The 25,695-nt window shown below is 33.4% G+C and overlaps 2 protein-coding genes across 4 annotated transcripts; one reads left to right on the plus strand and one right to left on the minus strand.

The window, feature by feature from the left end:
- Nucleotides 1-1,186: 1,186 nt before the first annotated feature.
- Nucleotides 1,187-5,114, minus strand: LOC125206701 (fatty acyl-CoA reductase 2, chloroplastic-like). The gene is made up of 9 exons (XM_048105941.2): nucleotides 4,798-5,114; nucleotides 3,747-3,847; nucleotides 3,464-3,663; nucleotides 3,041-3,141; nucleotides 2,740-2,938; nucleotides 2,167-2,328; nucleotides 2,014-2,095; nucleotides 1,554-1,915; nucleotides 1,187-1,463 (listed from the first exon to the last, which is right to left on the minus strand). Exons 2-9 carry the CDS (start codon nucleotides 3,819-3,821, stop codon nucleotides 1,307-1,309), a joined length of 1,338 nt encoding a protein of 445 aa, XP_047961898.2. The 5' UTR covers nucleotides 3,822-3,847; nucleotides 4,798-5,114; the 3' UTR covers nucleotides 1,187-1,306.
- An 11,013-nt stretch (nucleotides 5,115-16,127) lies between these two features.
- Nucleotides 16,128-20,752, plus strand: LOC125204978 (uncharacterized). Of its 3 annotated transcripts, XM_089060203.1 has the most exons (4): nucleotides 16,128-16,600; nucleotides 16,745-16,954; nucleotides 17,120-17,323; nucleotides 19,572-20,752. In XM_089060203.1, the coding sequence occupies exons 2-4, from the start codon at nucleotides 16,774-16,776 to the stop codon at nucleotides 20,735-20,737; spliced, it is 1,551 nt and encodes a 516-aa protein (XP_088916329.1). In that variant the 5' UTR covers nucleotides 16,128-16,600; nucleotides 16,745-16,773; the 3' UTR covers nucleotides 20,738-20,752. The 3 variants fall into 3 exon arrangements, with proteins under 3 accessions (XP_088916329.1, XP_047959715.2, XP_088916330.1); XM_048103758.2 differs by having other exon boundaries at nucleotides 16,128-16,954; XM_089060204.1 differs by lacking the exon at nucleotides 16,745-16,954 and having other exon boundaries at nucleotides 16,129-16,600.
- Nucleotides 20,753-25,695: the final 4,943 nt, after the last annotated feature.

Here is a 25,695-nt window from a genome sequence, read left to right on the forward strand (position 1 = left end):
TCAAAATCAATACCACTCAACCTATATTCTATGGCCCAGGATTCTTCAACTCGGTATTCCTTCATCGACCAGATGACAATATCATCGCCACTTGTGTGAAAATAACACAAGTAGTCCCTGAAAACAAACAACTCCCCTAAAGTCACCTCAAGTGCATCCATCCAAGGAATAGTAGAGAAGAAAGGAGCAGAGAAGATACTAAAACATTCAGTTTCAACATCAAAACCACATAAGTAGGGTGCAATCATATCATTTACCATCCAATGGAGATTGCCATTACATATAGTGCATCCGATTCCGAAATAGAATCTGAAACCAGAAGCAGCACCGGCTTCAACGTGCCTCCATGTTCGTGTTCCAAGGGTGTATACATAATGAGAGTCGGATCTAGCGTCCGCATTGAAGCAGACCACTTTATACTGTCCACTTAATTTGCTCACGCCAAATCCAAATTGCAACTAGAATCTTCAATGTATTCCTCAGGGCAGGAGAGCTGGATATACTAACGAGTGATCGGATTGCATATGTAAAGAGGAGTGCTACCTCTGAGTATAGAAGAAGCAATCCATTAACGGAGATGCCTGCCATTAAATCCAAGTATGCATGAGGGATATTGAAATCAGAGAGCTGCATGAGGTAGTGAAGATCATTGCTTTCCGTATTGGCTTCGTCTTCGTCTTCAATTTCGAAAATTGTGCACCGAGTTGAGTGAAACTCGGTTGATATTATGCGAACTAGGACGGGTGGGGTTTTGATTTTGGAAAGATGGGATTTGACGAAATCATCGGACTCGAGCAGATTGAGCCATGCTTTGCAAACGCACTTGATGATTGCACGGCTTCAGAGAGGGAGGCGTGAGAGGATGCCTGTCGTGATTTCTGGTGGTAGATTTGTGAAGTAATCTTGCAAAGAGACTATGAATTAGGGTTTCTTATAGCTTTCAATATTTATCTGCCAAATTTTCTGTATTTTTTCCTCAATATTTTTCTTTTATTATATTAAAATATGAGCTTATTAAGCATTATTGTTATTTATATAATTCAATACTATAGATTTGTGTTATATTTATAAAATCGGATATTCTATATTCAAAAATGATTATCTTGATTATTTAAAAATAAATATTACAAAACTTATCTAGCTAGTCAAAACTTATCTAACAGTATGCAAACACCAATTGAAAGAGTTTAAGATCCAATCCAAAGCATTAGTTTCACAAAACATATTATTACCAAAATAATTTGAGAAACAACGGAGACAATCATACATATAAGTATATTACCAAAATAACTTTTATACAAATGATTTACATAGAGCCATTGACCATATGTTTTATCAAACCAGGAATATGAATTTCCTCAAAGTACTTCTTCCACTCTATATTGCTTGCATCCACTTCAAAGCTAACTCTTTCCTCCTTTGACATTGCTTCAATTAACTTCTTTGTGTTCGATGTGTCAAACCTGAACAATAATATATATTTTAAATATATTGATTTATATGTACAAAATTCTCTAAGAAATCCAGACCCAATGTTAATCAAGATAATGTACCTTGCACTGAAAAATCCTATGAACTCATACAGCTTGCAAAGTTTGTTGGCATATGCAACTTTGGCTTTAGCTTGATTTCGGGATTTTAGAGTCATCTTCTCATCACCATTGATTGAATTTCTTGTGTATTCAGAGAAATCTTGGAAATTGTCAAAATATTTAATTCTTGAAATTTTTTGAGATGGGATAAGAGGAGCTGAGTTGAAGTAGTGGAAAAGGTATTCAAAAAAATCAGAATATAATAGAGGATTTGTAGCACTAGATGCAACATGGTAAACACTAGGTTGTGGCTGTGGCCTATGCATGTTTCCCTCCTTTGCAATAGCTGCAATTGTTGTATTTGCTACCATATCTACTGGTATCTGATTAGGATAAAAAAAATTAATACTATTTCTTAATGAAACTATTGACCAAAAAAATCCATTCTAATTAATTCCATTTAATAATGACTTGAACTTACAACATCCATGACCACTTGAGAGTCTCCAAAAAACCCTGGTAGTTGTCCTTTCCCATAGGCCATAATGACAGGATCAAACATCCTAAATTCAATTATCATTAAAAATGATGCAAAATAAATATTGGAAATTAAATTAGTTAGCTAGATAAATACCTATTTCCTTGTATCCATCCAGGGAAAGGGTCTCTATAGGTGCTTTCAATAACAGTGGGCCTTATAATAAGCAAAGGCACATCTCCTCTTATTTCATCAAGAGCCATTTCTCCCATAGCTTTAGTCATGTGATATGAATTATGCCATCCAAATTCCGTTGCTCTGTTACATTATCATATCCAAAATAGGTAAATACTTATATCTCAACGATAAAAAAAAGTACATGAAGTTTATCGAGATTTATTGGATATATGTTGAAGTTCCAATGGACAATACTGGACACATTAACCATGCCAGAATAACCTGAAATTCGCAATGGGCTTGCAAAACTGACCAAGGAATCAAAGTCATCGCTATAACGTGATGTACAATGAATTTGATTTCCTTTTGAGTTCCTGTGGTTTTCAAACCACTTATAATTAGCATTTTAGTTGTTATGCAATTAATTTTATATTATTAATAATAAATTTTGAATTCAAGAAACTGGGGTTTTTGTGTTTTACAATCAGTTCAATCATTCTCTTATGATGCATTTGCATAAGTAAATATAAGAATAAATGAATTGTAGTATACCTGTCTTGGGCAAGCCTTTTGAGATTTTTGGTAAGATCATGTTGGGTAGAGGAAGAAGATGATAATTTGAGAATCAAGTTATTCTCCTCAACTAAGTCAAGTAGGGCTGATTCAACACAATATTCCTCCTTTCTTCCATTCCCTCCCATTATAAATGGCTTTTCCATGATCAACCCTTCTCTTTTTCCACTAACATAAGCTGTCATTTCAATTTCAAATTAATACTAGTAGTAAATTTGTGATAGACCAAATAAGAGAATATTTTCCAAAGACTAATCTGTTAAAAGAGAATTGCGCGTACCAGTAGAAATATGCGCAAAGAGAGTGAGATTATTGCATGTCTTTGCAAACCTCATCAATCGTTGGGGGGCACTCATGTTTGCATCCACCAACAAGTCATACCTATTATCAAAATATATAGACAAGTTTATTTCATTCTCCAAAATACGTGTGATTTCTCCAAAATACACATCTTTTAAATCTATATCTTAACCCTAATCCTAAAATGAAACCAATTAAAATCAACCAAATTAACATATTGATCAAGATATAACTTTTATAGAGAAAAATGTGATGGGCTATGCCTATGTTACCAAAACTAAAATGGACTCATTTTTGTGGACAGAACAAAATGAAAGACCATTTCATTGTGAACGGAGGGATTGTCATTCGTATTTGAGATGATTCTCTCTGACAAGAAACGAGAAAAATGAACTAAACGAACCTGTCATTCAAGACTGTGGAAGCTGCAGATTGGATTATGACATCGACATCTTTTCGAACTTGAGCAATAGATTGAGAATCCATTCCGAGATTCGGTTCACAGATATTTCCGGCAATAGGTATCAGCTTCTCTCGTATCATGGTTTCGTAGGAATCCCCAAGTTCTTCCTTCAGAGTTTTGAATAAGTCCGAGTTTGTTATCTAAAAACATTCAAAGGAATTATGTTAAATAGGAGTAGTATATAAATATTATTACAAGCATTTTGAAATTGGTAAGAACTCACTTCATTTGTTAATCTGGTAGATGCAGCCTCTTTGTCCTTGGCCTTGATCAGTAAGTAGATTTTGCCCACAGACATTGATCTTAATATCTTCTCCACAAGAACTGATCAAATAAAACAAGTACATATATGTAAGATATAAGTTGTGTGTGTATAGTACTAACATAAATATCAAAAAATGGATTTTATATTTTTTATATATATTATATAGTGCTGCAGTAGTTGACCATGTACTAATATCTATACTGGTTCACTTATAGGTCTTGTTTTTAAAATATTGACTTTTTCACCAAAACTAATCCAAAACTTTTAATTCTACATATTCTTGATTTAATTTATTTTCACAAATCATATTGAAGGTGATTTTACAAGGATTCTAATGTCATCATTATTGCATATGTTCGGATTAAGAAATTTGATAAGTACTCCCTCCGTCACACAATAAGAATCATATTTTGCCATTTAAGTCTGTCACATAATAAGAGTCCTATTCACTTTTATCATAAATGGTAAGTAGGTTATATATTCCACTAACTTATTTCACTCACATTTATTATAAAACTAATACATATACTCCCTCCGTCCCATTTTAGGAGTCCCGGTTTACCATTTCCCACTTTAGGAGTCTCGGTTAGAATATTCCATAAATAGTATTAGGCCCCATATTCCAATAACCTTTTTCTACTCACATTTTATTATAAAACTAATATAAAAAAGTAGAACCCACAGTCCACTATCTTTTTTCACCAACTTTCCTTTACATTTCTTAAAACGCGTGTCGAACTCAACTGGGACTCCTAAAGTGGGATTGATGGGGTACTTCACTTACTTATTCAACTCACTTTTCTTTATATTTTTAAAACTCGTGCCACAACTAAATACGACTCATATTGTGGGAATGAGGGAGTTATATTTTTTGGATGCTAATATATTTTGAAAATCGTTAATATCTCGACATATGAATCATATTATACAGATGTAATACATGTATAAATATCAATATAAGCATGCGTAAAATATCAAAATATCAAACACAATATTAATAAAAATATACCTTTTCCAAGAAGGCCGGTGGCACCGGTGAGAAGGATGTTCTTCCCGTGGAAAAAAGGAAGAATTCCTATCCCAGTATCTGCTGCTGCATTGAATTCTTGATGATGCAGCTCTGCCTCAAGAGGGTGACAAGGAGAGTTGAAGTAGGTGTATCCATCATAAAGAACTTTCTTCCACTTGACAAAACATTCTTATTTCCAACACTATTGATATTGGAAAAGGGGAAGTGGTTATGATCAATAGTTTTGGGGAACTTTGCCAAGGGAAACTTGATATTGCTTAGCAACATTCTTACTGTATTTGTGTGTGGTGTGTGTATATTGTGTTTGTGTGTTTTGAGAAGTGTGATTTTGTTATGGAATAGAATTGATGTATTTATAGCCACAACTGAAGAAGGGAAATATGGTGATCTAATGCATGAAAATTCTAAGCTATTTGTAGCTAGGAAGATATTATGTGTTATGAAGATATTTCCTTAACTTTAACAGATGAATTTGTTATTATAGAAACAATACTAAATTTCTTGTGAAAAATGACGAGCTGATAATAATTAAATTTTCGCCTCATGTAAAGCTCACAAACTCATTTAAAAAACCTATGAATTTATCGTAGATTTTCAAATTTGAATACAACAATTATTCTTATTTTATATATTCAAATTTATTTTTGTTTGGTAGTATAACTGTTTTGAAATTCAAATCAGGAAGTATTTTTTTTTCAATTTTTAATTTACTTTGTGAGATTGTTGTTTCATAATTGATCTTTATACACCTGCTTTGTCGTACCGAATTAATATTTGGATAAGCTCTTGATTTTAGGCATATGTATATCATTTTTCTTTTAAGTTTGAAGTGCAGAAGAAAAACGTTGAATTTTAATTAGACCCCTATATTAAGTTATTAACACATGGAAAAATTAATCCAGTGGTGATTTGATGTAAATTTGATAATGTTGGAGACCAAATTGTAAATCAAATTTGTACATAGCCTACCATCTCTCATGTTTTGATTTATTGCAGTATTATATTAAGATTTCTGGAATATGGATAACGTTTCCCATCTTACGCATGTTGAAAATTATTAATGTTACACGTTGCATGTCTTGGGTTCGTACTTACAAATTTATTTCAGAAGAAACGTATAATAAGTTTCAATAATTTCAAGTATTCCAGTTTTTATAATCACCAATTCACCATATTATGTATAAACTAAAAATCTTTTAACAGTTAAAAATAATTATTTGAATTCATGTTTAAATTAATTTTCTAGATGGACTAATAATTGATGACATGTAAAACCAAATTAATTAATTTTATGTAACATGAACTATAACAATTCTCATGATGCGAAGAGTACTATAATGGAAGACAGTTCAATTGAATTAAAATTTTAAATTGAACTACTATATGTGACCGACCATACAGTAGCTAGTTACAATAGTATAAACAGATAGTTTACTTTTGCATCTAAATGGTTGTTTAAGTTTATATTAAACAATTTATTCCTTTTAAAAAACATTAATAATCTATTTAATAAAATATTATATTATGGATTTTAATTAAAGCATTCAGAATGTTATTAGTTTTTGTCGTTTAACTAACTATACAGATTTTACGACTAAAATCATTTATAAGAATATTGCAATTAAGTAAACTATTTTGATAGAAATATGGAGTATATGGTTTAGTGTAATATTAATATTTTAAACTTAATACATATGAAAACTTTTCCAACTTCTAAGCTAGACATTCATGGGATAAAATATGATATTCAAATAGAATAAAATAGTGAGAATAATCATGATTTTATTGTTGATTTTGTTGGACAATGATCTCCAAGCTATATGGAGTATGTTATAGTTTAGGGGACTAAATTGGATAAAAATATGTACTGGTTTAGTTCCAATTTTATTCACATGTTCACTTTTTTTGTCCAACATCCATGTACCATTTTTATCTTATTTTATTTAGTAGTACTATACTGTAGTTGAATTTTTTATTTATTATCAAGAGTTTATTGGACCAAATTAACGACTCTGCAAATATATTTTTCGAATTTATTTTCACTTTTATCATATAAAGTTAATAAATTCGAAAGTAGGGTGAACAATTAGTATACACGGAGTATTATGGTACTCCCTTCATATACATAAGTAGAAAATTAATTTAAATTAATAGTTTACTTGGAATGAATAGATAAATTAATAATAAAATATAAGTGATTATTTAAAAAATAAAATGACCACAACCATAAATTAATTAATCTTATCTATAAATAGAAGATTAATTTAAAATATTTGTATCTATTCCTCGTTATCACCAAATTGGATTGAAAATGGTGTTAAGATTAATCATTTCCAAAATACGTGTGCACTATTTAAAATTGGATTGAAAATTAGTACTATAAAGTTCTATAATCTCCAAATATGTAGGCATTAATACTGAAAGCAATCACACATACAAGTTGAATTATTAATTTCTTTGTGAACTTTTACGTTTGGTCATCATCATCTTCATGGCCTAGCTTAGCTAAAAATGTTTATTTTCCATATCCTACAAAATACTCCACGTTTTCAAGTTAAATTAAAATTCAATAGTATTTACTTGTTATTTGACCCTCAAAATCCTTCGCGTTTTCAATTGTTAATGCATTGCTAATATACATGTAAGCAGCAGCCGCGATTAAATACATAATACACTCCAAGATAAGCGATTCATATTCCTAATAGTGACTTCTCTTCTCTTTCAATAAAAATTACTTCCTCTATTTAATATAAATATAGCATATTTCTTTTTTCGTATGTCCTATAGAAATAGTTCGTATCTATTTATTACAATCTTTTTCTCCTTTCTTTCGTATTTAATTATTCATGGGCTTCATCTTCCACTATACAATTTCAACTATTTTCTCTCCTTCTCTCAAACTTTACCAGTTACGTATTAAAACATGTGTCAATCCTAAATGACGTATTCTATGGGATGGAGGGAGTATAGCACTAATTCTTTTAAATTTTTAAATTTTATTTTCTATTTTTATTTATTTATTCTATTTTTTTACTTTATATTATTTCCTTTTAACTCATTAAACATTACTTTATTAAAATTCATGTCCGAAATAATTTTCAGACAAATTTCTACATATTACATGGGTGTTACAATAATGTACACACGTTAATCGTAAGTGAAAAAGGATCGTGTGAGACGTGGGGGGGCCTTTTGAGTCAAATTATTTAACGACATTACTATACATAGGGTCGATGAAAAGTACTACTACTTGTAATTATGTAATTTGAAATTTTCCCATACCATAAATGTAAATGAAAAATTGAAGTTACACACGGCCCTAACTTAAAAATTTAAAATATAGTGAATTTATTCTAACATGAGTTTTGTTATTCGGAATAAAAGCTCGCAAAAAAACGAAAGCAAAAAAAAAAACACTCACTGGCAAAAGTTTTAAACACAAGTGTAATTTGCACAATTAAGTTGGTCAATTAATGCATGTAACACGAACAAATTAATGTTAAATTGAAGAAGAACCAATGTATATTTATCCTTCAATAATCTTACTTAAGTTACAAGATCATACTTATCACATATAACTAAGGCAAACGTCAAAAGTGGATATATAATTTATGCCTTATCTCAGTTTATGACAATTTATTTCTTATCTCAAAGATGCAAATAGCATGCATTGGTGTCCAACCTAGACAAATTAGAATGGATTACTATCACACCTAAAGATAAAGTCTTTCCCTAATAGTAACAGCTGCTCAATCAACTTGTAAACTGATGTAGAATTCATTTTGGACTAATTATTAATAATTTATGAGCTTATTGGCTTACTTTTTGCAGTTTACATCTAATAATTTCTCTGCCCTATAATTTAAAAAAAAATATTTATTTATACTCGGTAAAAAAAGATGAGTTTAATCGATGCTTGAGTATTTTCGATCATGTCAAGACGAAGATCTTAACATAATACTCAACAATTTTTTATTTTATACCGATGATGAGTTTTACCAGATATGATAAAAAAAGAGCCACAAAGCCAAAAAAATGTTCAATACTCAACCAAAATTATTACTAATATATACGCCAAACACTGTCAATTAGGCATTGGCATACCTGACAAAGCCAATTCATCAATTGATTTTTCTAGTTATAAATTGGAACGTTTCTACATAAGCACGTTTCTGAGGGTGGAAACAAATCGTTAATATCAAATTACTGCTCAATTTAGGAAATATTAAAAAGAGTGATAAAATACATAAAATTATATAGTATTGGGCCGGAAACAGAGCAGCGGCTCAGGTTTCGTACCCTCTCCGCACTCTCTTAATTTCTTTCTTAAAATTTAATAAATTGAATTAATGAATTCAAAAATACTAATAATTTCTTTAAATTGATTACTCACGAAATTAAATTGTCGTCTCCGGAATTAACTAATCAGCTCCAACAATTAATTAGCTAGCCTAAACATTAAGAGCATCCACAATGGTGTCGCTTAACCATTCTTGACCCGTCCCGTTGGGACGGGATGGTTAAGGGAGGCTGATGAGGGTGCACCGTCACAAATGGTCTTCAGTTATTGATGGAGGATCCCATTTTGGCAGGCCACATATTTAAATTTTGATATTTTTAAACAAAGAAATATTTAAATTGGTTAAAAAATTTCCACTTCTCCAAATATTAATGTTTTTCCCCCTTTTTTTTCATTTTTTATCCTCCTATTATGGAATTATGGTTTTATCAATGAAATTTTATTTTTATAATTTTAATATAATATTTAATTTAAAATTAAATTTATTATGAAAAAATAAAATAAATAAAATAGTGATATTGATGAATAGTGAAGGGATTGTTAAGAAATGAATGATTGTGGATGTTGTTTCTTAGATAAGGAAGGATGGGGGGCAAAAAGTAGAGATGGCCATGAATAGTATAGTTATGGAATGAAGGGATATCGTTGACTTCTGTGAATGCTCTTACATTTTGTTTACTTTTATTTTGCGGACCGAAAATTACTCAAGCTCAAAAGAATTATTGAGTCTAGCAAAATGAAGGCCCAACAAAAAAAAATTTAGTCGAGAACTATACATCCATCTGTTTGTTAATGCTAAGTGTTGTATATGCAATTATGCACAAAGAAATTCAAGTTTGTGATTACCTATCTTGTGTAATTGCAGCTCCTTTTGCTTCACTTTATCTTCTAGTTCTCTATTCTCTGATTAATTGAAAGTGTTCAGATTGTGGAAGAGAATGAAACGTATATATACTATATACCGTTGGGATTAATTGAAATTGATTTCTGAATTGATTGTCCAATTATATTAGTTCCAAAGAGTTGAGGTGAATTGATTGATAATAGAATCGCACGCAAGATTTATTTGATTCTTCCAAAAGTGGGCTAAACAAAACAAAATGGGCTTGAGGAATTTTTGAAAACTTTCTTATGTTTTTACTAGGCCCAGGACTGGAATTTTTGACTTTCTTTTATAAGGCCCTAGTGTATTACTACTCCTTCCGTACCATAGTAGTTGCCACACATTCCTTTTTAGTTTTTCCCACAAAATATGTCATATTTCCTCTTTTAGAAAAAATTTCCTCTCATATCAATTAAAAAATCATATTTTCTCTCACCACTTGACACACAAAACATTTCCTAAAATCTCGTGTTATCTCCCAAGTGTGTCATCTTCTTTGGAATGGAGGGAGTACTGTTACATGTCTGTAATTTGATTTCTGTAATTTTTACTTCCTGTGGTATATTTTAACTTGGGTTTCAATTAGTACTTTCTTAATAACCTTGCAATTTTTCGTGCATACAAGTTATCAAATTTTATCTATTTATTTTTATATTTGTGAAATTAATTTATAGCAGCAAAATTAATTTATACCACATAATGGAGTAGTTCTATTATCTAGTATACTCCCTCCGTTCCTTAGATTTTATCATAGTTTGACCGGACGTACATGGATTTTAAAAAATGTAATAGAAAGTGGGTTGAAAAAGTTGGTAGGACATGAGTTCTACTTTTAACGTACTAGTTTTATAATAAAATATGAGTGTGAATAAATTAGTAGAATGCGTGTCCACTACCAGAAAAGGTAAAAAATGAAATGTGACAAATTTGTGAGACCGTTGTAAATGGAAAATTGTGACAAAATTTCATGGACGAATGAAGAATTTGTTTACATAAGTGTGACAAGTGTAGTCAACGACGACCCGCGTGGTTTGCCCTGTTGATCACGTAATACAGTTAGAGATGTCAAATGGGCCGGGTCGACCCAGCCCAGCCCGGCCCAAGCCCGGTATGGGCCGGCCCAGGCCCGGCCCGCCAATGAAATGAAGCGGGCTTGGGCTGGGCCGAGTAGATGAATTGTGCTCCAATTGGGCCTTTTTACAAACCCAGGACCGGCCCGAGCCCAGGCCCACTCGAAGCCCGGCCCAGGCCCAGGCTCGGCCCAGGCCCGGCAGAATCTAATTATTTGCTTGGTTTTATACTACTACTCCTATATTTGTTTGTTCTTTCAATTGTTTTAATTATGGATAACATAATAATATACTAATGACATGTCCATATCTACTATTTATTAATAACATTATGCAAAAATATTCAATTAATCAATTATTACTCAACTTAAATCAAAACTTATACTAATAAATTTGATTTTCATATTTATAGAGTAGTATTGACTATTTTTTTAAAAAAATAGAGGATCCTAAAATTGATTGTGGTATAATTATTTTGATATGCATAATTATAGAGATTAGTTGTTAATAATTTATCTCTATCATATATAGCTCCCTAATTATAGTGAATAGTGATGACTACTTATCTATATTACTATTTATATGCAAATTGTAATATGCATTAATGTGTATGCCTTACGGTAGTAGTATTAGTATATATGCATATGACTATATGAGTATAAACAATGAAGATTGGATATTATTTCATGCATATTCATTTCTATTAATATATTGTTAGATGCATGATTATTTTATATTTTTATGTTTTCATAAATTTTTTATTAATGATATTATGCAAAAAATAATCAATTAATTAATTACTCAACCTAAACTAAAACTTATAACAAGTTTGATTTCCATAAACACATTTGATTTGCATAATTCAATGGTTAATTGATTTGCATAATTATAGATAGTATTAGTTTTTACTTCATATATCTCAATTAAAAATAGTTCCATAATTATAGTGCGTCATGATTCTAATTTTGTGGGATAATGTAACATTTACGTGTGTAATCTATAACATTAATACACAAATTTTTTGGGAATATATTAAATTGTAGCAAAATCTTGATTCCTTATTTTGTGGAAATATATATTTATAAATCATTATACACTATATACTATTCCAATATAGAAAAATTAATATTTATCTAGCACAATAAAAATTTTGAACTTGGCCCAGCCCAGGACCGGCCCAGCCCGGCCCACTTACCAACTGGGCCCGGGCTCGGGCTGGGCCCATTATTTATAAATAAAACCCAGGCCCAGCCCGGCCCGGCCCGCCACAAACATGGGCCTGGGCCGGACTGGCTGAAAAGTCGCTGGGCCTCGCCGGACCCGGGCCAGGCTGGGCCGGCCCGGCCCACTTGACACCTTTAAATACAGAGTGGAAATGTTTCCATTGATTTTTCAGCATAATCCATCCAAATTTGGTTACTACATATAAATTTCTACGTTGCAATATTCAATGTCATTTTGTTGTATCAACAGACAGAGAAACTTTAAGTTTTTATGGAAAATATCTTATGGAAAATATGTGTGGTGATAAATATTTGATTTGAATATTCTAGAGAAACATATATATATATATATATATATATATATATATATATATATATATATATATATATATATATATATATATATATAGGGGAACACTAGGGCGCATCCTTAATTAGAATGCTAACGTACATCCAACCACGTGCTGCCACGTGGCACGAAAAATGCAATATTTTATATATAAAAATGCAATACACATTTGTGAAGTTGTTCATGTATTTCCGCAGATTGCATTTTAGTTATAGAAAAATTGCATTTTTTATTGTTAAGTTTTGCATTTCACATAAATTGCATTTTATATTGTTAAGTTTTGCATTTTCACATATATAAATGCAATCCGTATTGATATAAAATGCAAATTAAACAGTCAATATCGAAAATGCAAAACTCAACAATAAAAAATGCAATCTGCATATAACAAAAATGCAATCTGTCGAAATTCAATTATAACTTTTGCAAATGCATATTGCATTTTTCTGTATATAATATTGCATTTTTCGTGCCACGTGGCAGCACGTGATTGGATGTACGTTAGCACTTTAAAATTAGTCAAAATAGATGTAATGCAATTATCCACAAGTATATTTGGACGAATATAAATTGACGATTGACGAAGACTCAAATCAACGAAGACTACTTTGATAAATAAAAAAATGAAATAATTCTGATTTAAAATATAGAGTAAATAATACTCCATAAATTATCAGAACTCATAACTATAAATCATCTCTTGTAGAGGGGACAGTCTGTCAATTTTTTAACAAAGGAATTGCAATGTTTTATAAAATAAATGCATTGAAATTGGATTTTTGGATTTTTTTTTTCATTAATCTAAATATGAAATAGCATAATCAATACTAATACGCTGGAGCGGAAGTTTTTACAGCTTAGAAATCAGCGGCGATAATCAGAAGAACTGAGGCGACGGGGCAGGGGTTTGGATGCCGTGGGCCGGGCCGGAGGCTGCTGGAGGGTATTTTACGGCAGGTCGCGGGAGCTGGTGGTGGGGTCGGCTGACCCCACGCGACCCCCCATAAATTATCATCTGTTATATGTATGAATGAATTAAAGTTTATATTGCCACTAAAATTGTTGACACTAAAATTGTTTTAATGACACTAAAATTTATATTTTACAACAATTTTCATGACAATATCTCAAGCAGGTGGGGGGGTCAGCATAAAAATCATCGCGACGCATGGCATGCTCAATATTACCGGCTCTATATTGATTTTTTTTTAAAAATTTTTTATTAATTCAAAATTATATGTATGAATGAATTGCTCTCTTTTTACCAAGTTCCAAGATTTTTTAATACTCCCTCAGTTTCATTAAAGATGACCCTTTTCGTTTTTGAAAAAAACATAATAAATAGTAAAAGAAACCTAAAGTATGAAAAACAATAATGTAAAAGAGAGTCTCTTCCATATTATTATCTCTCTTAATATAATTTACACGTTAACTATTTATTATGATTTTTATAAAACACATGCAAAAAATGAAAGGGGTCATTTTAACGGGGATTGAGAGAGTTAAAATATTTGGATCATTCTAATTACTGAAATCCTATTGAAGTTACTATGCCAAAAGCCCAAAACCTTTCCCACCTTAAAATATGGGCAAGTTAAATTTGGGCTATATTGAAAATGATACTCCCTCCGTTCTCGAATAAGAGTTGCTAATTTCTATTTTGGTCCGTCCCCAATTAGGAATAGCACTTCATTTTTACCATAAATGGTAAGTAGGTCCCACATTCCATTAACTCATTTCACTCACATTTTATTATAAAACCAATATAAAAAAGTGGGTCCCACATTACACTAACTTTTTCAACTAACATTTTTTTATATTTCTTAAAATCCGTGTCCGGTCAAAGTGTTACTCATAATGAGGGACAGTGGGAGTATGACTTATTTTTGGATTTCAACATATGTTACATACAGCGTGGACTAGAAACAGTTTCAATTAAACTATCTCCATTCATTTATATTAACTTCAGATCCATCACACATCTCTAATAATTTATACCATGTCCGAACTCAAAAAATTATTCTTTATATTTTTTTTTTCAAACACAGGAACGTGATTGTTATCCATAATATACACTTTCTTAATAGGCCTTACAATTTGCGTGCATACAATCTGTGGAATTTTATCTATTTATTTTTATATTTGTGAAATTAATTGATACTACCACATAATAAAGTAGTTCTATTATCTAGTATATTTGATTACATTAATGTTTTTAATAAAAATAAAAGTGTGACACAAGTGGAGTCAACGACGACCCGCGTCGTGTGGAAATTGTTTACATTGGTTTTTCAACTTTATTCAAATTTTGCAATAATGCAATGTATGTTGTAGTAACAACAGACATAGAAATTTCTACTTTACAATAATGCAATGTCATGTTATGGAAAATATCTTATGGAAATATATGTGTGGTGAAAAATATTTGATTTAAATATCTATCATTTCAGATCTAGAAACTTAAGTAGTAGTAATCTCTCCGTCCCAACTAAATAGAGTCGCATTATTTTTTTAGGATGTGACAACTAAGTTGAGTCATTTCCTCTTATAACAAAAAACAAAACATCTGTTCATTCTTACTGTATTTCATCACCTACTTTACTTTCTCATTATTTTTTCTACTTTATTCATCACTCCTATTTTTTAATACAATTTCTTAATCTTCGTGCCCAAAAGTTATGTCTCAATTTAGCTGGGACAAAGAGAGTACTATGTAATGCTGAGATCATTGTAGGAAAAATATTATTGATTCAAAGGAAATATAATTCAGTTAATACATTCCACAATTATAATAATGACTATAAATGGTAAAGAGAGGCCTCACATTCCACTACATATCATTAAAACTAATACTACCTTTGTCCTCCAAATTTTGACACAGTTTACCATTTCGGTCCGTCCCTGAAAATTTGACACACTTCACTTTTTACTATTTTTGGTAGTGGACCCCATATTCCACTAACTAATTTCAACTCACATTTTATTATAAAACTAATACTTTAAAAGTAGGACTCATATTCCACCAACTTTTTCAACACACTTTCCATTACATTTCTTAAAATCCGTGCCGGGTCAAACCGTGTCAAAATTTGGGGGATGGAGGTAGTATCTCCCTCTGTCCCATTAGAAATGCAACGTTTTCCTTTTTGGGTTGTCCCACTAAAAATGAAGCGTTTCCTAAAATGGAAACATCACTCTCTCTACTTTTTCCTCTCTCTTACTTTACTATCTCTTCATTAACTCACAAAACAACACTTGCATAAAATCTTGTGCCAGAAACCAAATGTTTCATATTTATTGGGACGGAGGGAGTACATAATACCAATGAAACTCATATTTTGCTAACTTTCTTCCACTACTTTTCTTAACATTTCTTAAAACTCGTGCCAGAATGAAATAGGACTCTTATTCGCAGACGGAGAGAGTACTCCATAAACTATAAATCATCTGTCACAGAGGACACGGTCTGTCAACTGAAACAAAGGAGCAAATTCATAGAGAGTCTTACTTTTCCCTTTGCTCTTTGCATCTTGCTATTGAATAGCTTTGCCTTCTCCTTGAATTCTGACACTGATAAAAAGGCACTTACTTCCTTCAAAAACTCCATCACTTCCGACACTAATGCTATCTTGAGCACCAATTGGTCGCAAAACACATCAGTCTGTAGTTGGATTGGTGTGTCGTGTGGCCTCAAACACGGCCGTGTCACTGCTCTCAATCTCTCTCGATATGACCTTGATGGAACTGTGGCTCCACGTCTCGGAAACCTTACGTTTCTAAGATATTTGGACATCAGTTCCAACAGTTTTGGGGGGATGTTACCCTTTGAGCTATCTAAATTGCGTCGTTTGGAGGTGATGAATTTGGGAGTGAATTCATTCATCTGAAAAATACCAACATGGTTGGGCAGTTTACCTCAAATTGAGGAACTCTATCTGTACAATAACTCTTTCTTAGGTACAATTCCCGAGTCTTTATTTAACAATTCCATGCTACAAATATTACAGTTGTATAATAATTAATTGAGTGGGCACATACCACATGGTATTTTCAATGTGTCTTCACTTAGCGAAATTAGAATTAAAAATAATAGCCTATCAGGTCGGCTCCCAATTGATGTGTGCAATAATATGCCCAACATCAAAATATTGTCACTCTCTAAGAACAATCTTGAAGGGCAGATTCCGTCAAATATATGGAAATGCACACATCTTGAGCATGCTTACAATTTCAGTGGAAACATTCCACGTGATATTGGAAGATTGAGCATGCTTACAAAGTTGTACTTAGGGTACAATAGTGGTTTTCAAGGTACAAATATTTCTTCTTTCTTCAATATGTGAAATGATACATTTACATCAAATATTTCTTCTTTACTATATACATATGCTTGCGTGTCATTGGTTCTTATTCATAAAGTATAAATGATACATTTATATATATCAAATTGATTGTATTGATGTATAACAATCACAGGAGGAGTTCCATCGGAAATAGGGAATCTTTCAAGGCTTGAGATATTAAATATTGACGGCGCTTCTCTAACAAGAGATATCCCATTTTCACTCTCCAACATGTCTTCCTTGACATTCTTGAGTTTATATGACAATAGTTTGACAGGAAGTATCCCAATTTTCCAAAATCTCCAGATATTGTATCTCAATAACAACAAGCTCACAGGTACTTGCTTCATCAAATCAATTTTATGATATACATTTACAGATCTCAAGTAATGAGAAATTATATCAAAAATTGAAAACTTTAATCTGGTCCGGTTATTATATATATTTTGTATTCCCTCCGTCCCAATTAAGTTGAGTCAAAACTGTTGGGCAAGGAGAATAAGTTCACACGTACTTGCAGCTTCATCAAATCAATTTTATGATATATATTTACGGATCTCAATTGAAAACTTTAATCTGGTCCGGCTAGTTCTTATATTTTTTTACAAAAATATTCATCATTATAAAATTTTCTTTTTGTATTACTACCTCCGTATTTAAAAAATAGAAACTTTTAAAGTGGCACGGGTTTTTGTCCACAATTGGTTAAATAAGAGAAAAGAATTGGTAAGGTAAGAGAGAGAGGAAGAAAAAAATAAGTAAAGTAAAAGAGATGAAGAGAAAAAATAGTGCAATAGAGTTACTGAATTGTATGGTCCACTTCTTAAAATGGAAAGTTAACAAAGTTTCTATTATTTAAGAGATGGCCCAAAATTGAAATAGTTTTTATTTTTATTTTTAAGAGATAGAAGATAATATTTCTTATGATAACTAAACAACAAAAAAATTTTATGTACAATTATGATATATATAAATGAATAAGACCAGATGAAAACTTTGCCTAAAAGCTCAAACTTTTATTTAATTAATTTTTATGTTTTGTTGTTTTAGATTTTGAATTTAGCTATTGTTTGCTTTTCTATTAAGGAAAAAATAGTCTATTTATACAAAAAGTTATAACCATTAATAGATATTTATTTATAGTGGCTATTATTAACGCAAAATTCAATCTTAATACAAAAATGCAGAACCAAAGCATACGGATGTGAACTTTAGGTCATTGTTAGTTAATTTTTAGGTCATTTTAATAAGAATGGCATAAAATAATTTAAAAATAACTTTAAATCCGAATTTTATAAAATAACCTGAAACTAAGACCTTCCGTGTTTTTGGTTAATTATTAATCGTCTGATTGCCAAATCAGTCTACATTTATGTGATAAGATACATTTTTGTTTTGATCAACTTCTAGCTACAATTATTATTTTGCTTAAAAAACGATGAGCTTTGTATTATGAATTGTATCTGCTCTTCTAGGACTTATTCCTTCGAATATCTGGAAGTGCAAAAATCTTGAGAACTTGAACTTAGAAAACAACAATCTCAGTGGCAACATCCCTCGTACAATTGGTAATATGAGCATGCTCAGAGAGTTCTTGCGTCAGAACCATTGTATTACCATACATGATACTTTCAACACTTTTTATGATAACGAAAATCCTTTATCAAATATTACCCCATTTAAGAAAATTAAAGAAAACAAGTACTAGGATTTTTGTTCAATTTGACAAAATATCATGAATATGTGTAGATGAATTGCAAGTTCCGTTATTACTTTATCACTTAGAGTACGTATAATAACATACTATTTATATTAGGGAATTAGCCACTAATATCATTGAATTTTTTAAAAAAAAATTCTTTCCCACGAACTATCAACTTGACAAATAACATCACGAACTTTATCCGTGGTTGTTATTTCCCACAGCGACGGGTTCCAGCTACATTAAAATAACATGGATGCTAAGTTAGCTTCATGAATTAGGGTCTGATTCAGGACTCATGATTTCGTTATTGTTGATGTATACAAACTCGGCATCCATGCCATTTTAAAGTAGCCAGACTCCGTCACCGGTGGGAAATAAAAACCACAGATAGTTAAAATTCGTGATATTATTTGCCAAGTTAAAAGTTGGTGGAAAAATAAGTTTTGTTAAAAGTTTCATATATTACCACAAGGGGATGTGATCAAATGAAAACTCTAAATATTGTACAAACTCAAAACTATGATCTTGACCATTGAAAATTCAATTGTCAACAGATCACAAAAAAGCATCAACAGAAAAATGTCAACAGAATTTCAACGGTAGTCAATGATTGATGTTGTGTTGATATTATGTTGATACTGTGTTACATTAAAATCTTGAAATTTCACACTGTGTTGATATAGTATTGAAAATGTGTTGAGGAGTTTTGAGTTTGTACAGTATGTAAGTTTTTGCATTTTATCACTACCCTAGATTGACACTCTACCAATACTTGAGATATTCTCTGTGCCGAGCGATTCCTTATATGGATTGATCCCGTCTTCCATATGCAACGTATCAATTTTGAAGGTTTTAGAATTTACATATAATGACTTTTCAGGTTCTCTTCCATCAGATTTGGGGAACTCACTAATCAATCTTGAAAAGCTTCTACTGAGACAAAACAGACTCAGTGGCTCAATTCCGAGCACTATCGCCAATGCTTCTAAACTTACCATCTTGGAGATGGATGACAACTCATTTAGTGGCTCTATACCCCACTTCGGCAATTTGAAGCTCCTACAATCACTTCTCCTTTCGAAAAACAATTTGAGTGGAGCAGAATTTGCAACTCAGGAATTAACATTTCTCTCTTCATTAACTAACTGTCGACATTTGAAGTACCTCGCAGTAAATAACAATCCATTGAATGGCATCCTACCCGCTTCAATTGGGAATTTTTCCTCATCTCTAGAGATTTTTGAAGCATCATACTGCAACATCATGGGTGCCATTCCTTCTGAAATAGAAAACTTGAGCAGTTTGCTAACTCTAAATTTGATTAAAAATCAGCTGAGTGGACTCATTCCACCAACAATTGGAAAAATGAAGCAACTCCAAAGACTATATCTTGGTGGCAATCAATTGGTAGGATCTATCCCTAACCAACTTTGCCAAATGAATCATTTGGGGGAGTTGGACCTAAGCATGAACAGGCTTGTGGGTCCCATACCTAAATGCTTGGGTGGTGTTAAATCCTTGAGAGACATCGACTTGGGTTTCAACCAATTAAATTCAACTGTCCCTCCTAACTTTTGGACTCTCACAGACCTTCTAACTTTGAGCTTGTCCTCCAATCATTTGAGCGGTCGATTGTCATCTCAACTTGGCAATTTCAAGTTACTTAGCTCTTTGGACTTGTCTTCTAATCAATTTTCAGGTGATATTCCCACCTCAATTGATGGTTGCCAAACACTAGAGTTTCTTGACTTATCAAATAATTTTCTCAGTGGATCCATTCTTCAATCGTTGGTAAAGGTTAAAGGTTTGAAAACATTGGATTTATCTTACAATAATCTTTCTGGATCAATACCCAAGTCCTTGGAAGATCTATGTTGTCTTGAAAATTTTAATGTTTCCAACAACAAACTGCAAGGGAGAATTCCAGATGGTGGTCGTTTTCGTAACTTCAGTGCACCGTCTTTTTCTGACAACTTAGCTTTGTGTGTGTGGGATAAATGGACCCCAATGGTGTTTGGGCTCAGTGAATTAAAAGCTTTGGGCTGATTTAATTCTAGGCCCAGAACTTGTGTAATGGCCCAATTGTTGGTTTGGCCCGTTACTTACCTGGGAGCACTGATTGCTGCCGCGTGGCAACTCCACGAGGATTATGCTCCTGAGCCGTTGATCTGGAGTTGTGTTTGTGTTGTGAGATAAGTCAGATGACTTCTCACATTCTGACCTAATTGTTCACTCTCTCTTTTTTTCAGCCTTCGATCTCCGCCTTCTCTCTAGAATTCTCTCTCTCTCATCTCTGTTCTTCGCCGATCTTCTTCTCCGGTGACTTCTTCTCTCTGGTTCTGTGAGTGAAGAGTGTAGATCCATCAACTCCTGTGTTGATAGATCCAGTTAGCCATTTTGAGCGGTTAAGTTCAAGTCTGGCGGTTTTAGGTGAAGATCTTCGAGCGATTCCTTGAGTGTTGAGAGACTTGTGGCCTCTTCAGAGTAAAGCTCGGCCTCCGGTATAGGCCCTGAGGTAAGACGAGTATTCCTTAACGAAGGATATTCGCTCTGGTAAATTGGCTAAAACCCTTAAACTCTTACTGCTTTCTAGTTCTAGGGGTGGGCAGTTGTTGCTGGTAGTAGTCGCTTGCCGCGGCTTTAGGTTATCTGCTCTTGTTTTCTTGTATAGGTCTTCTAGGACTTACTGTTTTCCAAGGTGCTTTACTGCTTTCTTTCTTCTTCCGCTGTGGTGTGCTTTGGTGTGCTTTAAGTGTTAGCAAATTGTGTGTTCTGGATTCTTTCTTGTACTGCTTGTAAAGAGAAAATTACCTATCCACCAAGTGCTATTCCAAACTGCCTAGAGTGACCCCCTGCGCCCTCATTCATTGAGTGCTTGTGAATTGGGAAATCCTCTAGCCAGGGTGCTCGTGACAGATAGGGAGGATCTCTGTACTTGAGCTGGGTACATTCTTGAACACATTCTCTGCTAACCACCTGTGTGTGCATCCTTGTGTGTGATCTTGACTGATTACTTGCTCTTCTGTGGAGTCCTAGATTAGCAAATCCCTGCATTTCTTGTTTTCTTGGTGAGTTTTCTTTGTTTCTGTGGTTTTTAGCTCACCAAAAGTTTGGTTCTGCAGGGTTGTGTGCTGTGCCTTGAGTGTTTCTTTTCTTTTTCCTGTGTGTGTTGCCTAAAATCCTTTTGTTTTCAAAAATGGCTGCTCCAGTTGTTGGGATTACTCCCTTCAATGGTAAAAATGATTTTAGCATTTGGAAGCAAAAGACTAAGTGCATTTTAATACAGCAAAAAGTTTTCAAAGCTGTTGAAAATACTATTCCAGAAACTGAATCAGAGGAAAAGAAAGCTGAAATGAATGAGTTGGCAAGGTCAACTATTATCCTCAACCTGAGTGACTCTGTCATAAGGAAGGTTGGAACTATTGATTCTGCTTCTGAATTGTGGAAAACTCTTGAAACCTTGTATACTGAAACATCCATGTCAAGTAGGATGTATTTGTTGGAAAAACTCTTCAAATTCAAGCTTGATCTTACTAAGGACATTGATGACAATGTGGATAGGTTTCAGAAGCTTGTTCAAGACATTAAACGTGCTGGTGATAAAACCATTGATGAATATACTAGCATAGCTTTAATGAATGTTATCCCTGACTCATACAGTGATGTAAAGGCTGCTATTAAGTATGGGAGGGATTCTGCTCTCCTTGAGTTGATCATTAGCTCTCTTAAGTCTAAAGAACTTGAACTTAGGGAGAATAATGAGGCTAAAACCAGTCAAAATAAAGCCCTGAATGTTAGAGGTAGATCTAGATTCAAGGGAGATAACAATGGGAAGCATAATGATAATGGAAAAAAGTCAAACAGAGGAAAGTCTAGGTCTAAGAGTAGGAATCCCAATAAGAACAACAGGAAGTGCTTTAACTGTGGTGAACTTGGTCATTATAAGAGAGAATGTACTAAGCCTAAAAAGGCAAAGTCTTATAATGAAAATGGGGATGCTCTTGCCAATTTTGCTAAGGATGATGATTCTGAAGGTATTTGTTTTATGAATCATGACATGTTCTCTGTGAATTCTGCCTCTGCTTGCTCTTTTGCCCAAACTGACTGGTTGATTGATTCTGGATGTACCTTTCATATTTCTCCTTTCAAAAATTTGTACTCTGACTTCAAACTGGTTTCTGACTCTTTTGTCTCAATGGCAAATGATAAAAAGTGTCAAATTCTTGGGGATGGGACTGTGTGTTTGAAATTTGAAAATGGTTTTACTTTGAAGTTGGAAAATGTGAAGTATGTCCCTGATCTTTGCTATAATCTGCTTTCATGTTCTTCTCTTGAAAAAGATGGTTTTGAGGGAAGATGGGGGCAGGGGGTTATGAAAATCTTTAAGGGGTCTTTATGTGTTTTCAAAGCTTTCAAAAAATATAACTTGTATGTGTGTTCTGCTCTGTCCCTATGTGATAATAACAGTTCTGCAAATGTGGTAAATGATTCTAAGACTTTATTATGGCACAATAGGCTTGGACACATGAGTGATAAGGGTTTGAAAATTTTGAAAAAGGATCAGCTTCTCTCCTCAAAAGATTTTAAAAATGACCTTCCTTTCTGTGATACTTGTGTGTTAGGTAAGCAGCATAGAGTGTCTTTTCCCTCTCCTGTTACTGTATCAGTAAAGGAGTTCTAGAGTACCTACACATGGATGTGTGGGGACCAGCTTCTGTGACTACCCATACAGGGTCTGTCTATTTTCTATCTGTGATTGATGACTTTTCTAGAAAGGTCTGGTGTTTTCTTTTAAAGCAAAAGTCTGATGTTTTTGACACTTTTAAAAATTGGAAATGCTTAATTGAAAATCAAACTGGAAAATCCATCAAGGCTATCAGAACTAACAATGGGTTGGAGTTCTGTAATGCTCAGATGGATAGTCTCTGTGTCTCTTATGGTATTAAGAGGCACAAAACTGTCCCTTATACCCCTCAGCAAAATGGAGTAGCTGAGAGGATGAATAGGACCCTACTTGAAAAAGTTAGGTTCCTTCTTTCTAAAAGTGGTCTTTCTAAAAAGTTTTTGGGGGAAGCTCTTCTTACTGCTTGCTATTTGGTGAATAGATCACCTTCTGTACCTTTGAAAGGAAAATGTCCTGAGTCTGTGTTTTCTGGTAAAAGAATTGATTTTTCTCATCTAAGAGTCTTTGGTTGCTCTGCCTTTACTCATCAGAAGGTTGATAAACTTGATCCTAGGTCTAGGAAAGTTGTTTTTCTGGGATACCCTGATGGTGTTAAAGGGTATAGGGTATGGCTGAGGGATGAACCAGGGTTCAGGGTTATAATTAGCAGGGATGTTGTCTTTAATGAAACTGAATTCCCTTGCCTTAGACCCTCTGGGGAGTCTGCTCTATCCAGTGAGTCTCCTACCCACATTCAAAGTGAGGTGGAGATTCCTACTGGTGCCTCAAGTGAGGTGGAGCAGGTTTGGATCACTGATCCAACTCCTGGACCTGATGGTGACCATGCTGAGGACCCAGTAGATGTAGATCATATTGATGCACCCCCTGTTCAACTGTTGTCCAAGATAGTGCTGTAGTTGATGAGCCAAACTTGCATGATTATGTGTTATCTAGGGATAGGATAAGAAGGCCTCATAACCCCCCTGTTAGGTACACTGGTTTGGTTAACTTGCTTGCTCTTGCTTTCAATGTTTTTGAATCTGATGGGGATGAACCCCAGACCTATAAGCAGGCTCAGAAGTCTAAAGCCTGGAACTTGTGGCTTAAGGCTATGAAAGATGAAATGCATTCTTTGTTGATAAACCATACTTGGATTCTTGTGCCTTTACCTGTTGGTGCCTCTGTTGTTGATTGCAGGTGGCTTTATAAGCTTAAAAATGAGATTGATGGTTTTAGGTACAAGGCCAGGTTAATGGCCAAAGGGTTTACTCAGCAAGAGGGGGTAGACTACACTGAGATCTTTGCCCCTGTTGTAAAATTTACCACAGTCAGACTTATGTTAGCCTTGTGTGCTCACTTTAATTGGGAAATGAAATAGATGGATGTTAAAACTGCTTTCCTTCATGGTGATCTTGATAAACCCATTTATATGAAACAGCCTGAAGGTTTTGTTGACCCTAAGTTTCCCAATCATGTTTGCTTGTTAAAAAAGGCTTTATATGGTTTGAAGCAGTCTCCTAGACAGTGGAACATCAAATTTAACTCTTGTATGCAGAAGCTAGGCTTTGTTAGGAGCACCTTTGATGCATGCTTATATGTTAAAAATCTTGGCAGTGTTCCTGTTTTTCTGTTGCTTTATGTGGATGATATGCTCATTATGGGACCTTGTTTAAAGTCTATTAAGTCTGTGCAAACTGCTCTAAGTGAGAACTTTGACATGAAGGACCTTGGTGATGCTCAGAAAATATTGGGGATAAATATTTTCAGGGATAGAAAGAAGTCTATCCTGGTGCTTCACCAAGAGCCTTATGTGCTCAAGATTCTTCAAAAGTTTAATATGGCTGCTGCTAAAACTGCTTCTGTTCCCTTAGCAGCACATTTTTTACTGAGTAAAGATCTTTGTCCTAAGTCTGATGATGATATTGCTGCCATGAAAAAGATTCCCTATGCAAATGCTAGTTCTGTGATGTACTTAATGGTCAGTACCAGACCTGATATTGCTTATGCTGTCTCTGTGCTTAGTAGATACATGTCTAATCCAGGCCCTGTGCATTGGGAAGCCTTGAAATGGTTGTTGAGATACTTGAAACATACTGCTAAGTATGGTCTGTGTTACTCAAAGTGTGATGATGGTGTTGAGTTGTGTGGCTATGTGGATTCTAACTATGCTAATGATAGGGACAAGAGAAAGTCCACTACTTCCTATGCTTTTACTGTGTGTAGGTCTTGTATCAGCTGGAAGTCTCAACTCCAACACATAGTGGCTCTATCAACAACTGAGTCTGAATACATTGCTATAACAGAAGCCATGAAAGAAGCCATTTGGCTCAAGGGAGTGCTC

Source organism: Salvia hispanica, chromosome 6 (genome assembly GCF_029641045.1).
Source record: "Salvia hispanica isolate PSC_SH4W2 chromosome 6, Shi_PSC_v1, whole genome shotgun sequence".
Classification (NCBI taxonomy): Eukaryota; Viridiplantae; Streptophyta; class Magnoliopsida; order Lamiales; family Lamiaceae; genus Salvia; species Salvia hispanica.

Excerpts from the sequence above, each read along its gene's own strand:
- LOC125206701 (XM_048105941.2), bottom strand. The coding sequence starts at position 3,821 with ATGTCTGTGGGCAAAATCTACTTACTGATCAAGGCCAAGGACAAAGAG. Across the intron at positions 2,329-2,739 it reads AAAAGGCTTGCCCAAGACAG|AGCAACGGAATTTGGATGGC; the intron begins GTATACTACAAT and ends ATAATGTAACAG. Across the intron at positions 1,916-2,013 it reads CTCAAGTGGTCATGGATGTT|ATACCAGTAGATATGGTAGC; the intron begins GTAAGTTCAAGT and ends TATCCTAATCAG.
- LOC125204978 (XM_048103758.2), top strand. The coding sequence starts at position 16,774 with ATGCCCAACATCAAAATATTGTCACTCTCTAAGAACAATCTTGAAGGG. Across the intron at positions 16,955-17,119 it reads GTACAATAGTGGTTTTCAAG|GAGGAGTTCCATCGGAAATA; the intron begins GTACAAATATTT and ends TAACAATCACAG. Across the intron at positions 17,324-19,571 it reads CAATAACAACAAGCTCACAG|GTTCTCTTCCATCAGATTTG; the intron begins GTACTTGCTTCA and ends ATGACTTTTCAG.